General features: G+C 31.1%; 1 protein-coding gene across 1 annotated transcript in view; it reads right to left on the bottom strand.

Moving 5' to 3' along the window:
* Positions 1–247: 247 nt before the first annotated feature.
* Positions 248–15585, bottom strand: part of LOC145304098 (monocarboxylate transporter 10-like) — a 68543-nt gene continuing 53205 nt past the window's right edge. Inside the window, exons 15-17 of the mRNA XM_080145859.1 lie at positions 3536–3618; positions 1879–1918; positions 248–284 (exon numbers count right to left, since the gene is read on the bottom strand). Coding sequence (XP_080001985.1) covers positions 258–284; positions 1879–1918; positions 3536–3618 — 150 coding nt within the window. The 3' untranslated portion in view covers positions 248–257. The remainder of the gene's footprint in view (positions 285–1878; positions 1919–3535; positions 3619–15585) is intronic.

Below are 15585 nucleotides of genomic sequence, written 5' to 3'. Positions count from 1 at the left end.
CGATATTTATGACCAATGAACATTTGCCTTATATCTCACGTTGTTCGTTTGTCAATCGATGACCTAGAAAGTGTTTTAGTGCTTAGCTACTTATGGATGTTGTCATCCTTGTACATCTATTAATATGATTATATTTAAACTTGTCAAAACTATAAAATAATGAAATTAATAAAAAAAAGCAAAATATGAAAAAATATACAATTTGTAATTGTAAATAATATAAACTAAATAAAAATAATAAAACTTACATGAAAAATCTAGCTTAACTCCGTAGTACTACTAAACTAAATAAAAAAAAATAAATTATGAAATAAATAAATATTAAGAGGGTGTCTCCAAAAAAAAGTTTAATGAAACGAAATCAGTAATAATTAGTTTTGGCAATTTACAATATAAAATCCCTCTCCCATCAATAATTATATAATCTTTTGTCCAAGGCTCGGCAGCCGCGCGTCAGCCAAGACTAAGCTTCAAATTTAAACTGTTTGGAATCTTTTATTTTTTGAAAAAAAGATGGATTGCCATATTATGGTCAGATTTAGACTTCAAGCAGATTTTCAAAATTGTACAAGGTTGATTTCCCTGAGTCTTACAAGCGGCTGCCGAGCCCAGGCACTTTTAAAAAAGAATGTTTTCCAAAGAAAGGAGTTTTTTTTTAAATAATTACGTTAATAACTTTTTTGGAGACACTCAAAGTTATACAATAAGAATATATTAAATTTTCATTAAAAAATATTGTAAAATCTTTGCATTCTATTAAAAAACTATAAATATTATTTTAACCATGCAAAAATGCAAATAAAATAATTTTACTAAGACTAAAAAAATGAATAACTAATACATGTTGCTATTAAGAATACTTTCAGAATTTATTTTTTGCTTTAAATTTTCCTTATCCTTTATTCGAAAAATTATGAATTTCAACATTGAAATTTTGCGACCAAATATTCTTCAGGGTAAAACAATTAAATTGAATATTGATAATATTTTTTTAGAATATTTATGAACAAATGCATTATTTCTAGAAAAACTTTACAACTTTGCAAAACAAATTTTATGACAATTTAGTTATTGTACCCTGTTTAATTTATATAATAGTTTCTGAAGCAATTTAATAACAGCCATGGATAAGACAATGAACGATATACTGATGGTACATCCTAATGGTAAACAAAATTACCCTGTTATGAATAAGAAAACACTAAAAGTAAAAGATAAGTGATATATGTACAATTTTAATGATAATTCACCAAAGTACCCCTTTTTTAGAATAATCTTATTTGTTAAAAAGTTTGGCCAATGCAGGTTTAAATCAAGATTTCTAAAAGTACCCTATGTTTTTAAGCCAAAAAATGGGTACCAGTATAATTTACAGTCCAATGTCCCATCTTTGCCTAATGAATGATGTGAAACGGCAAGAATACTAGAACTATGAAACTAAAGTATAAAATAGCTATTGACACATTAAAGTTTTATTTAGGGTTTAAGGAATAGACTAAAAGAAGATACAGTTTCCATAAAATTTGCCATAATTAGGCTTATAGATCTTGGGAAAATATAAGGGTAATTTGTAGGACAATTTAAGTAAGGTGGGTAAATTTACACAGTTGGGCTGTTTATTACACTAGTCCCCAAAGTTTTTTTTTGATGTTTTCCTTTTGGGGACTTTCGTGAATTTTGATTGATTAATTCTTTAGGTTGAGTGTTCAAACGAGTCACCCACAATTTTTAATCTATAGAAGGGATAATTTTGTGTATCATTACTGAGTTTGAACATCAATTTATCGGCCATTGTCTTATCACTTTAGATCCCTGGTAAATTTAACAGGAATTTTCTTTCCTTCTATTACTCCTATTTCTTAATCCGAGGATCCTTACCTCTGGTTTACAAATGTGCTTAATGGACTTCCTGTGTTTTCTGAAAGAATATAAATACAGAGATAATACACAAATATTACAAGATTATATTAACCCTTAACAGTCGGGCCCCTTGCCGCACTATTATCTCAGTTCCTATTAGAGCTAGAGGGCTAAACATTTTTGTACAAGTCCCCTGTTTGATAATAATTTCCGACCTTAAGTAAGTCAAAGTCAATTTTCGCTTCCTCCAACCTTTTATTTAACAACCTTTGTTTTTAGGTCCTTTTTTACTTAAAATTTCAAACGGCTGTAAATTTCTTATTTTTGAAGCTAGAAGAAATTTTTTGCAGAAAATGGTTATCTTTGTGTAAATTTTATATTAGAAATATCAAAACATAAATTTCAGCGGCGCAGATTTAATTGGCAGCTGCCAGCCGCCGCAGTCGGCGGTTGGCGGGAAAACGGCGGCAGATCTTTATGAAATTTTAATACGTTATGTAGACATGTAAGAAAAGCTTAAGTTTAAAATGTAAAGTCTCTAAGTCAAAAATTGCGGCCACAGTAGCCTTTAAAAGATATCTGGAGACCCGACCGTTAAGAGTTAAGAAGGTATTACAAAACAAGGACAATTGAATCAACAATTTGCGCATCAACTAATAAGATTAACCAAAAAAATTTACATTATAAATTAACTTAATTATTATATATCAAAAGCAACCAAAAAATGGACGAATGGACAGACAAAGTAAAATAAACATAGGTCCTGGGAAGGTTAAAACTATTTTGTGGAGGATACCAACACCCTCCCAAGAGAAATCACCCCTGGAAAAAATGATATTATTTAACAAATTTTCTTTTAAGACTACAATTTAAATAAAAGGGTCGGCATCCCCCTCATTAAAGCGCCCCTCGAGGTACTGGAGGAATAGCCGCTAGTTAAATATATTCGTGACAGAATAAATCACGAAGCATTCTAGAACACGCTCTGCGCGTAAAAAAGATATAAAGCACTATATTTACTTTAACAAGTAGGTTTAAAGTAAAAGAACAAGAAAAATATACAGTAATTAAGTCAACAAATCAACTACAGTCTTAAATAGAAAGGGGAAAATATACTTTAATGTAAACAGTTAAATTGTAGTAAAGAAAAAAAAAGAAAAAAACAGTGAGGCACTTTGTAGTGCTTTTAATTGGACTTAATATGGACTTCAAATGGAAACCAATATTTCAAAGAATCTTTAGGCCCATACAAAAGGCAAGATAGCATCGAGGAAAAAAGTTTTAACCTTTTTCTTCAAAAGGTGTAATATATATAATGCATCGTATTTTAAACAGCTTTCCGCAGATGTTAAAAGAAAAATAATAAAATGTTATTAATTTAAATTTGATATTCGTGGAAAATTGTCTGTAATACGACGCTATACATATTTTTTCATAATGGCTGAGGATCGGTTTTAATCCAGATAATATCAATCAGTTTCGAAGCCACATTGGAATAGTTATTTATCGCATCGTATTATAAACAGCTTTCCATGGATAGAAAAATGTACAATTATTAGATTAAAACCAGTTCTTAAGACCCGATTTGCCGCAGGCACGGGTTAAGGTATGGATGAAACGATTCAAATCCACCGGATATTTATCGGTTTGGAAGCCATACTGTAAAAAAACTTACTTGGTATCTATGAAGAACAAGATGAAAGCAGCAATAAAGGTTAAAATGGATGGTAGATAGTACCCAGAAAGGTCTCCAGTAGCCTGAAAAGAGAAATAGTTATTTCTCGCATCGTGTTTTCCGCGGATATAAAATGTACTAACATAAGTTTAGCTCCGAGATGGCAAAGGTACATACTAATCTTATGATTGTACATTTTTATATTCGTAGAAAACTGGAAATACTGCGATGCTATTTATATTTTTTTTTCGTATGGATGAGAATAATCCATCGGATATTAATCGGTTTAAAATGAATACAAGAATAGTTATTTCTTTCGTCGTATTATAAACTGCTTTCCGCGGATATAGAATGTACAAGCATAAGATTAGAACTATTTTTAATCTTATGATTGTACATTTTTATATTCGTAGAAAGCTGGATAAAATACGATGCTAGACATAGTTTTTTCGTATGGATGAGAACCGGTTCCTATCCACCGGATTCGAATGAATACGAGAAATAATATTATTTGTATCATATTTAATATTTTTAGTAGCGAAGCTACTCTAGGATTCAGAATGTCCATCTAAAAGAAAAAGATAAATTCTCGATCGTTTTTGCAGATTGACATAATGTTCCTAAAAAGTGATTATCTTCTCTATAATTCACTTTGTAATAATCACTCTGTCTGCTGAGCAGTCCGATACAATATTGCGTACTAAGGAAATTTTGTAGCAAATGAGACTCACTTGGATGCTGTTTAAGTTAAATTTCAAAATTTTCTTGTGAATATTCCCTTGCCCAAAAAGTATTTCATCTGTCTTTTTCATTGTTATACATTTTACACGCACTGAATAATTGTTGTTTTGGCTGACAGAAAGGTTGAAGGCAAAATAGTATTCACATTATTTTCAATGCTAAATCTCTGTTTCTTACATAGAGTCATGGGGGAAGGGGACATTAAGCTGTTTATTACACTAGTCACCAAAGTTTTATAATAACGTTTCCTTATTTGTTGGCTCAACAACTTTAGGGACTTTTAAATTTTGATTAGTTGGTTCTTTTTTTAAGTTGAGTGTTTAAACCACTAATTTTATTCAACAGAAGGGGTTATTTGTATATCATCATTGGGAATGTACGACAATTTATCAACAATTGTCTTATCCCTTTAGATCCCTGCAAAGAGTCAAAGTATATATTATTCAGAAAAAAAATCCTTTTGTTAATAACTCATTTACATCTGAATATGAATAAACAAAATTAGTGTGGGTTTAAACCAGCACAATTTATATGTGAATCATTATATAAAAGCAACAGATTGTCTGTCTGTCGTTTTATATCAAGGGATCCCGCTAGCTGCTGAACTTATATGGACCTCCTTTACAGTGAAGCTTCTCATTGGTTCTGGGAAGGTTTATAACCAAAGAGTTTTTTTAAATAAATCAGTTTTAAAAAGAAAAAGGAAATAATTTTTTTAAAGCGATTTCTCTTGGGAGGTTAGTTGTATTCTCCCCCAAAATAACTATATACAGTGTGGGTTTTTTTATGAGAACTTTTTAAAAGCAATTTTACCACACTTATAGTTATCAGAATTTAATGATTAATGGATTATTTTCTTTATTTTTTAATGCAATTAATAGAACAAAATAATATTTCACATTTTATTTAAAAAGTACAGTAAAATCTAAAATTCAAAACTTAGGTATCAACATCTAAAAATGGTTTTAGCGCATTTTTCTTATGTTTTATTAATTGCATTAAAAAACGAAGAAAATAAGCCATTGATCATTAAATTCTGATAACTATAAGTGGGGTAAAATTGCTTTCAAAAAAGTTCTCATAAAAAAAACACACTGTAGTTAAAAATGTTCCCAGGACATATCATAAGCTTCAAAGGAAAACGAAAATCGTATCGTTTTAGTGGTTAGGAAGATCCTGCGGCACACATAGACAGCGTGTTACTTTTTTTATGAGGATTGTAAAACAGTTTTATTAATTAATGTGGCTGTTTCAGTTTTGCTGACAAAATAGCACTCTAATGAATAGTCAAAAATAAGCGATTTAAGTGTTTTAGCAAAAAAGGTAATATTTCATTTTGGTAAAAACCAGGAAAAGAGAGAACATTTGGCTGTTTATTACACTAGTTTATAAAGTTTTATGATTACTTTTTCTTGTTCATAGCTTAAAAACTTAATAAGGAGTTTTATTGAATTGTGATTAGTTCATTAAGTCAAGTTTCCAAAAGTTTCAACCACTAATTTTAATCTACATTAGGAGGAAATTTGGGTATAATTGGGTATGTGTGTGTCTGTGTGTGTGTGTGCGTTTGCGGCCCTTTGTGTGTGCGCGTGCTTTAGAGTGACACGAATCTTGGCAATTAAACTATAATCTGCATTAACGTATTTAAATTAGTGTCCCAGCAAACTAGCCAAATTTATTAACTGCCTATAGGAAGCCTGCGTGTTTTCTTAAGCTTAGTGTACCTTTTAAGCACTTCAAATTGTAGCTTTGTAAATTGGAACTGGTCAGCTGTAAGACTCCACTGATTGAATTAAATCATAGGAGGGGGGTTGAACCTGGTCTGCATGTAATATAAATTATGTAAATTATAAATTTCTAAAAAATTGTAATCTTGTTTCATGCAGATTCGAAATACATATTCATTCATTCATTAGTTAACAAAGTTGCTAATTAAATGTTCTGTATGTTGGTTTGTCATGCTTTGCTAATGTTCACGTCATAACAATAAGCAAGTCTTAAAATGTTTATTTTTCAGGTGTAAGCCAATTTAAGATAAATAAATCCTAAGAAAAAATTAAATATGTTTTTTTCTCTGTGCTTCAATGTACAAAGTTTTAATATGCCAATAAAATGAATGTCATTTTTTCTTGGAGGCATATTGCCATTTTCAGGTGCAATATCTCTCCTCTATCAAATAAAGATGTATGTATATTATCATTTCCACGCGCCTAAGTATCAAAAACGCAAATTAATATTACCGCGAAATCAGACCAAGAATTTGATTTCATTGCTAATATTTTATTTCAGAATTTCTTTTTGTGATTATCTCTATCAAAATATTTTTGTACGGAATCAAAAGCACACCATAGTCAGTTTTTTTAATAGCGCAAGATCAGCGAATTTTGTTCTTAAATACTTTCAGATTAAACTGTCTTTAAATCATTTATTATTTTGAAAAAAAACTTTTCGTAGATTTTTAACTATAAGAAATTAACAATATAACGATATTAGAACTATTTTTCTGTTATTCTACATCCAAATCATCCGGTCTTTAAAAGATGATTAAATATTTAGGTTTAATTGGGGAGAGAGAGGACATGAGGTAAAGTGAATTTATGACAAAAATTACTGAGCCGCTGTTATTCATACCACATTAGCCCTAAAAGTTTTTTAATGACGTTTTCTTGTTTGATGGCTTAACATTTTTAGGGACTTTTACTGAATTGTGATTGGTTGGTTAGTTGAGTGTCCAAACGTTTCAATTACTAATTGTAATTTACAGAGGGGGTAATTATCTAAATCATAATTGGAGATGTATATTAATTCATAGACCATTGTCTTAACTCTTTAGATCCCTGGTTTTTTTTACATCGACTAATTTCTTTACTCAAATCTTAACATTACTGTATGATAAAAGATTTTAACAATTAGAGCTTAAATCCGTAAAAAAGTTCGTGATGCGACGCGACGCTAAAATTGTAGATTATAAACAAGATCTATTTTGATCAAAGTACCAAAACAAAAATACTCTTGAAATAATATTAATTTAAAAAGAGTAACCCATCCAAAAATATATAGGATATCTATCTGTATGCCCCCTTCTTAGAACTAATCGTTTCACAGAAATATATATGGCTAGGTCCAAAGACAATAGTTCAAATTATAAAGAAGTAATGATGGTTTAAGGCTATATTCCTGACACCCCTTTTTAAAAGCGAAGCTTTTCTATAATTAGGGTCGGTCCGTCCGTACGTCCGTCCGTCCGTCACGGATAGCTTTTTTAGTTAATTTAGACATGTTAGAATTGTCCTATCGATTTCAAATTTTGCGTGGTGATTTCTTTTGTAGTTAGGTACGATTTAGAAAGCGTAGCAACTCTATAATCATTACCAGAATGTCCGTACGTCCGTTTTTAACATGTCGATTTTTTTACTTTTTTAACAACAAATTTTCATGTGATCTAATCATCCGATTGATCTGATTTTTGGTATATTAATTCCTGGGACAACAAAGTATAATGTTATAAGCAAAGAAACTCTATATTCAAGTCCTAAAAATGTAAGTATGTCCATAAACATTATCCTGTATCCAACAGTTTTTCAACAAATTTACTTTCAATTTTGGTTCGACTCTTATACATTTATATTCTAATTATTCAGTTCTGACACTATACAAATGTTAATGTCCGTTTGTCCTACCGTTTCAGTGCTTCGCTTTTATGGATGTTGTCATCCTTGTTTTACAAGCAACGTCCCTAGAGTGTAGGGGTAAATGCTAGTTTAAGTGCTATTTCGCAAAAAATACAAGATCGGTATATTAGGCTGTTTATTAAACAGGCACCAAATTTTTAAAATTCGTTTTCTTATTCGTTAGTAACAATTTGGGGCTTTTGTTTAATTTTGGTTGGTTAGTTCAATATAAGTTGAGTGTCCATAAATTTCAAACACTATTTGTAATCTACAGAAAGGGTAATTTTGTAAATCATCATTGGATATGTACATCAATTTATCGGTCATTGTCTTATCTCTTTAGATACCTTTCTCCCCTACCTACCCTCTGAATTGTATGTGAAATGTAAAAATGATTAAAACTTGAAATTGAAAAGCTAAAAGTATCAAAACACAGATACCAAAAAGTAACATATTGACTATTAAACATGCTTAATAGATCTTTTCATGAAAATACCCATTCTCGAATTTCATTCTTCTGCTAACCTAAAAAGTTACTTTAGGGGCCTAGAAATACATGTACAAAATTTCAGCTCTTTATCTCTACTGGCGACCTAGCGCCAGGCATGTAAAATATCAACAGATAACGGTAGCACGGCGGTTTTAACAATATCTCAGTAATGTGCAGGTTTTAAGCTCTTCTGCATATTTCAATTTAAACACATAAGGCCAAAGATATTATATCCAAAAAATCTTTTGTCAAAGTCTACTCTACACCTAGCGCCAGTCAGTTTTCTAAAATCATGCATTTTATACCTGTGAAAAATGAAATCGCCAGCGCTAGGTGTAGAGTAGACTTTGACAAAAGATTTTTGGGATATCATATCTTAGGCCTTATGTGTTTAAGTTGAAATATGCAGAACACCTAAAATCACCTTCCAAGCCATTCTCTATGCATTTTAAATTTTTTAATGAAATAACGGGATTTCAAAACTGCCTTTTGAAAAGGCCTAAAAAATATCTTTTTTTGTCCCTTTTTTCACTGTTTATAGTTACAACTTATTAAGATATTATTCTCAGTTAAAAAAAAATTGGCGCTTCCAGCACCAAAACCGGCAAAAACAGGCAGTTAAACTTATGTACCCCTACATAACCCCCTAACAGACCCCCCCTCTATCTCGGCTCCTGTTACAGATAGAGACGTAAAACTTTTTTCTGGTGGTTCATGTGTATTTTTAGAGAAAATTACTTTCCTAGTCATAGCGGTCAGACCGCTCCTTATCCGCTTTTTAGCGGCCAGCCGCTAAATATTAAAACTGCTGTAGAGCAGCCAATTTTAAAGCTAAGAAAACCAAATTTTATGACGAATTATTATTTTTTATAACAAAAAAAATCCATATTTTTTTTATTGTACTACATAAGTTTTGTTGTCCCTCATTTTTATTTTATTTGTCAAAATTTATTCAGAAGGTACCATGTGATCAATCATATATATTTATTTATACTTTTCTACACTTTTTGTGTGTCAAATCAGATTGATTCCTAGATTTTCAAGTTCTTGGGAAGGTGGTGTTACCCTCCCCCAAATTAGTTATAAACCTTCCCAGGACCTAAGAGAAGCTACCCTGTTATGGGGAACCATATCAGTTCAGCAGTTAGTGAGATCCTTCAGTACAGAGAGACATAAAAACAGACATCCTGTTATCCCCCCTAAATAAAATATCCTCCCCCCCCCCCCCGCCTAATAAACACATTGGACGCCTTGAAGGGGAGAATGGTAATATTACTACAATTATTTTTTACACTATATAAATATTAAATATTTTACAAAAGTTTATATAAAGACAACCATAGACACAATTTTTTTCACTATCACTGATTATAAACTTTTTTTTGTTAGATACTATAAAAATAGGTCCTTCACTTATTGTATCCACCTTTCAACTAAAATCAGAAGACATTTCTAAAGTCATTTTATACATACTAGCACATAAGAATCACCGGCAACTTCGTTTTCTGTCAATGATCCAGAATCTTTCTATCAACAGTTAAATTTTGAAAATACATCTTGCATTTGAAAAGGAAAATAAGAAAGATAATATGTAATAGGATGGAAAAGATCATCTTGATGTTTTTAATAATTAGATTTGTATATTTTGATTTTGTTTTTAACCCTTTGTAGACAAATTGATAATATTTCTAGGATCATGGAAAGAAAGCAAAGTCATTCCTAAATTAGGACAGAAGTCACCTTCCTAGGAAGGACATAAGTAGCCTTCCTTATGTGAGAATTTGTTAGATGAAGGGCATAACATGCCTCCCTTAACAAAGATTTTGCAAGATTGAGGACATAAGTAGCCTCCCTTCACCTCACAAAACCTATCTTTTTGATCCTTCACATAGCAAAATCTTGCATAAAATTGGTTTTTGGTCCATCACATAGCAAAATATTGGAAAACTTAGCTTTTCTGTCCTTCACATAGCTAATTCTTGCAAAACATAGCAAATTCATTCAAAACATAGCAAATTCTTGCAAAACATAGCAAATTCTTACAAAACATAGCAAATTCTTGCAAAACATAGCAAATTCTTACAAAACATAGCAAATTCTTAGAAAACTTAGCTTTTCTGTCCTTCACATATCAAATTCTTGCAAAACATAGCAAATTCTTACAAAACATAGCAAATTCTTGCAAAACATAGCAAATTCTTGCAAAACATAGCTTTTCTGTCCTTCACATAGCTAATTCTTGCAAAACATAGCAAATTCTTACAAAACATAGCAAATTCTTGCAAAACATAGCAAATTCTTACAAAACATAGCAAACTCTCGTAAAACATAGCAAATTCTTGCAAAACATAGCAAATTCTTGCAATAGGGGTCCCAAACTCAAAAACGAAGTTTCAGCGTGATCCGATCACCGGTTCTCAAGATACGGTGACCTGGTGTCCTTGGTACGGACAGTAAGATTTGGGTAATGGTTCGAATCCTTACTAAATTTGGCCTATCTTTTTGATCCTTCACATAGCAAAATCTTGCATAAAATTGGTTTTTGGTCCATCACATAGCAAAATATTGGAAAACTTAGCTTTTCTGTCCTTCACATAGCTAATTCTTGCAAAACATAGCAAATTCATTCAAAACATAGCAAATTCTTGCAAAACATAGCAAATTCTTACAAAACATAGCAAATTCTTGCAAAACATAGCAAATTCTTACAAAACATAGCAAATTCTTAGAAAACTTAGCTTTTCTGTCCTTCACATATCAAATTCTTGCAAAACATAGCAAATTCTTACAAAACATAGCAAATTCTTGCAAAACATAGCAAATTCTTGCAAAACATAGCTTTTCTGTCCTTCACATAGCTAATTCTTGCAAAACATAGCAAATTCTTACAAAACATAGCAAATTCTTGCAAAACATAGCAAATTCTTACAAAACATAGCAATCTCTCGTAAAACATAGCAAATTCTTGCAAAACATAGCAAATTCTTGCAATAGGGGTCCCAAACTCAAAAACGAAGTTTCAGCGTGATCCGACTACCGGTTCTCAAGATACGGTGACCTGGTGTCCTTGGTACCGACAGTAAGATTTGGGTAATGGTTCGAATCCTTACTAAATTTGGCTAAGTCCGAAAATTTTTTGACACTTAGAATATTTTCGATTTGGTGTCCTCTCAGTAGGTACGCTTGGTGTCACCTGGGTATTTTTTCTTTAAAAATTTGACTAAGTGTCAAAATATTTTTGGACTTAGCCAAATTTACTAAGGATTTGAACCTGTTCCCAAATCTTACCGTCAGTACCAAGGACACCAGGTCACCATATCTCAAGAACCGGTGGTCGGATCGCACTGAAACTTCATTTTTGAGTTTGGAACCCTTATTGCAAGAATTTGCTATGTTTTGCAAGTAATTGCTATGTTTTGTAAGAATTTGCTATGTTTTGTAAGAATTTGCTATGTTTTGTAAGAATTTGATATGTTTTGTAAGAGTTTGCTATGTTTTGCAAGAATTAGCTATGTGAAGGACAGAAAAGCTAAGTTTTCCAAGAATTTGCTATGTTTTGTAACAATTTGCTATGTTTTGCAAGAATTTGCTATGTTTTGCAAGAATTTGCTATGTTTTGTAAGAATTAGCTATATTTTGCAAGAATTTGCTATGTTTTGTAAGAATTTGCTATGTTTTGCAAGAATTTGCTATGTTTTGTAAGAATTTGATATGTTTTGCAAGAATTAGCTATGCAAAGGACAGAAATGCTGAGTTTTGCAAGAATTTGCTATGTTTTGCAAGAATTTGCTATGTTTTGCAAGAATTTGCTATGTTTTGCAAAAATTTGCAAGAATTTGCTATGTTTTGTAAGAATTTGCTATGTTTTGCAAGAATTAGCTACTTGAAGGACAGAAAAGCTAAGTTTTCCAAGAATTTGCTATGTTTTGCAAGAATTTGATATGTTTTGCAAGAATTTGCTATGTTTTGTAAGAATTTGCTATGTTTTGCAAGAATTTGCTATGTTTTGCAAGAATTAGCTATTTGAAGGACAGAAAGAATTTGCTATGTTTTCCAAGAATTTGCTATGTTTTGTAAGAATTTGCTATGTTTTGCAAGAATTTGCTATGTGAAGGACAGAAAAGCTAAGATTTCCAAGAATTTGCTATGTTTTGCAAGAATTAGCTATGTGAAGGACAGAAAAGCTAAGTTTTCCAAGAATTTGCTATGTTTTCCAAGAGTTTGCTATGTTTTGCAAGAATTTGCTATGTTTTGCAAAAATTTGCTATGTTTTGCAAGAATTTGCTATGTTTTGCAAGAATTTGCTATGTTTTGCAAGAACTAGCTATTTGAAGGACAGAAAAGCTAAGTTTTCCAAGAATTTGCTATGTTTTGCAAGAATTTGCTATGTTTTGCAAGAATTTGCTATGTTTTGCCAGAATTTGCTATGTTTTGCAAGAATTTGCTATGTTTTGCAATAATTTGCTATGTGAAGGACAGAAAAGCTATGTTTTGTGAGGTTTTGCTATGTGAAGGACATAAAAGCTAAGTTTTGCAAGATGAAGGACATAAGCAGCCTGCCTAATGTAAGAATTTGTCAGACAAAGGACATAAGTCACCTCCCTTAAGTTAGATTTTGTTAGATGAAGTACATAAGTAGCCTTCCTTAGATCAATTAGATCAATTTCCAGTGACTTCTGTCCTAATTAGGAATGACTTTGTACTTCCTATTTCTAAATGTTAATTTATTTAATTGCCTGTGTCTGGCATCTATCTAAAATAAAAATCTATTACATTAGTTTCAACAATTAACTGTGTTGCCCCTTTCCGGACCTTAATCAGCCATTTTTGTATGAAGTCTTTTATTGTGATCATAAACAGATAAAAATATTAATTAGCATCGCCAACCGCCATTTTACTGCCTAAATTGGCGGTTTCCGTTATTTGTCGTTTTTTGGCTAAGAAAAGCTAAGAAAACCAAATTTTACGACGAACTATTATTTTTTATAACCAAAAAAATACCTTTTCTGACCATCGCCGAAAAACAACAAATAACGGAAACCGCCAATTTTGGCAGTAAAATGGCAGTTGGCGGCGCTAAATAATATTTTTATCTGTTTATGATCACAATAAAAGACTTCATACAAATATTGGCAAATTTTGACAAATAAAATAAAAATGAGGGACAACAAAGGGACAATGTAGTACAATAAAACTATTATTTTTATAACAAAAAAAATCCATATTTTTTTTTATTGTACTACATAAGTTTTGTTGTCCCTCATTTTTATTTTATTTGTCAAAATTTATTCAGAAGGTACCATGTGATCAATCATATATATTTATTTATACTTTTCTACACTTTTTGTGTGTCAAATCAGATTGATTCCTAGATTTTCAAGTTCTTGGGAAGGTGGTGTTACCCTCCCCCAAATTAGTTATAAACCTTCCCAGGACCTAAGAGAAGCTACCCTGTTATGGGGAACCATATCAGTTCAGCAGTTAGTGAGATCCTTCAGTACAGAGAGACATAAAAACAGACATCCTGTTATCCCCCCTAAATAAAATATCCTTCCCCCCCCCCCTGCCTAATAAACACATTGGACATCCTTGAGTGGGAGAATGGTAATTTTACTACAATTATTTTTTACACTATATCAATATTAAATATTTTATAAAAGTTTATATAAAGACAACAATAGACACAATTTTTCTCACTATCACTGATTATAAACTTTTTTTTGTTAGATACTATAAAAATAGGTCCTTCACTTATTGTATCCACCTTTCAACTAAAATCAGAAGACATTTCTAAAGTCATTTTATGCATACTAGCACATAAGAATCACCGGCAACTTCGTTTTCTGTCAATGATCCAGAATCTTTCTATCAACAGTTAAATTTTGAAAATACATCTTGCATTTGAAAAGGAAAACAAGAAAGATAATATGTAATAGGATGGAAAAGATCATCTTGATGTTTTAAAAAATTATATTTGTATATTTTGATTTTGTTTTTAACCCTTTGAAGACAAATTGATAATATTTCTAAATGTTAATTTATTTCATTGTCTGCGTCTGGCATCTGACTAAAATAAAAATCTATTACATTAGTTTCAACAATTAACTGTGTTGCCCCTTTCCGGACCTTAAAGGAAGCCTGCAAGAAATACCACGCTTTAAATGCTGAAAGACTGCCACAAGTAGACCCAATACCCCAAATTTGAAGCCTTCAGCTTCTATAACAAAAAAGTTCTAGGCATTTTAAAATGGCATTTTATGTACAATGGAAATTTTGAAAGAATCTCAAGGCTAATGTTAGAAATTTTGAAATTAAACTAAGTGGCCTAGAAACAAAATTATAAGCTTTTTTTGTCATAAATTTAGGTTGCCAGTAACTAATTATATTTTTACAATAAAAAAACCCATTTTTATAGTCAAAATCATTAAAAAAAATTAAGTTTAACTTGTGTTGTATTGAGTGTACTGTAGCCAATCAGTAGTTTTTCCCTTTGTTTCCGCTATGATTTTTGTTCACAAATGCAATTTAAATCGATTTTTTTCATAGATTTTGACTATGAAATGTAGTGTTTTTATTTTAAAAATGTAATCAGTTACTTGCAATCTAGATTTCTGACAAAGATAAGATTATAATTTTATGTCTAGGCGAGGTAATTTAATATTGTTTTTTCTTTTATGAGCATTGTAAATCTTTCAAAATTTTCATTGTTCATGAAATGCTATTTAGAAATGCCTAGAACTTTTTTGTTATTGAAGCTGAAGGCTTTAAATTTGGGGTATTGGGTCTACTTGTGGCAGTCTTTTGGTAGTTAAAGCGTGGTATTTCTTGCAGGCGTCCTTTAATCAGCCAATTTTTGTATGAAGTCTTTTATTGTGATCATAAACAGATATAAATATTAATTAGTGCCGCCAACCGCCATTTTACTGCTAAAATTGGCGGTTTCTGTTATTTGTCGTTTTTCGGCGATGGTCAGAAAAGGTATTTTTTTTGTTATAAAAAATAATAGTTCGTCATAAAATTTGGTTTTCTTAGCTTTAAAATTGGCTGCTCTACAGCAGTTTTAATATTTAGCAGCTGGCCACTAAAAAGCGGATAAGGAGCGGTCTAACCACTATGCCTAGAAAAAGTTTTTCTCTAAAAATAAACAT

Source organism: Acartia tonsa, chromosome 13 (genome assembly GCF_053477335.1).
Source record: "Acartia tonsa isolate MP-2025a chromosome 13, ASM5347733v1, whole genome shotgun sequence".
NCBI classification, from domain to species: domain Eukaryota; kingdom Metazoa; phylum Arthropoda; class Copepoda; order Calanoida; family Acartiidae; genus Acartia; species Acartia tonsa.
The sequence above is the reverse complement of the archived record's forward strand: the minus strand, read 5'-3'. Positions and strand labels throughout refer to the sequence as shown.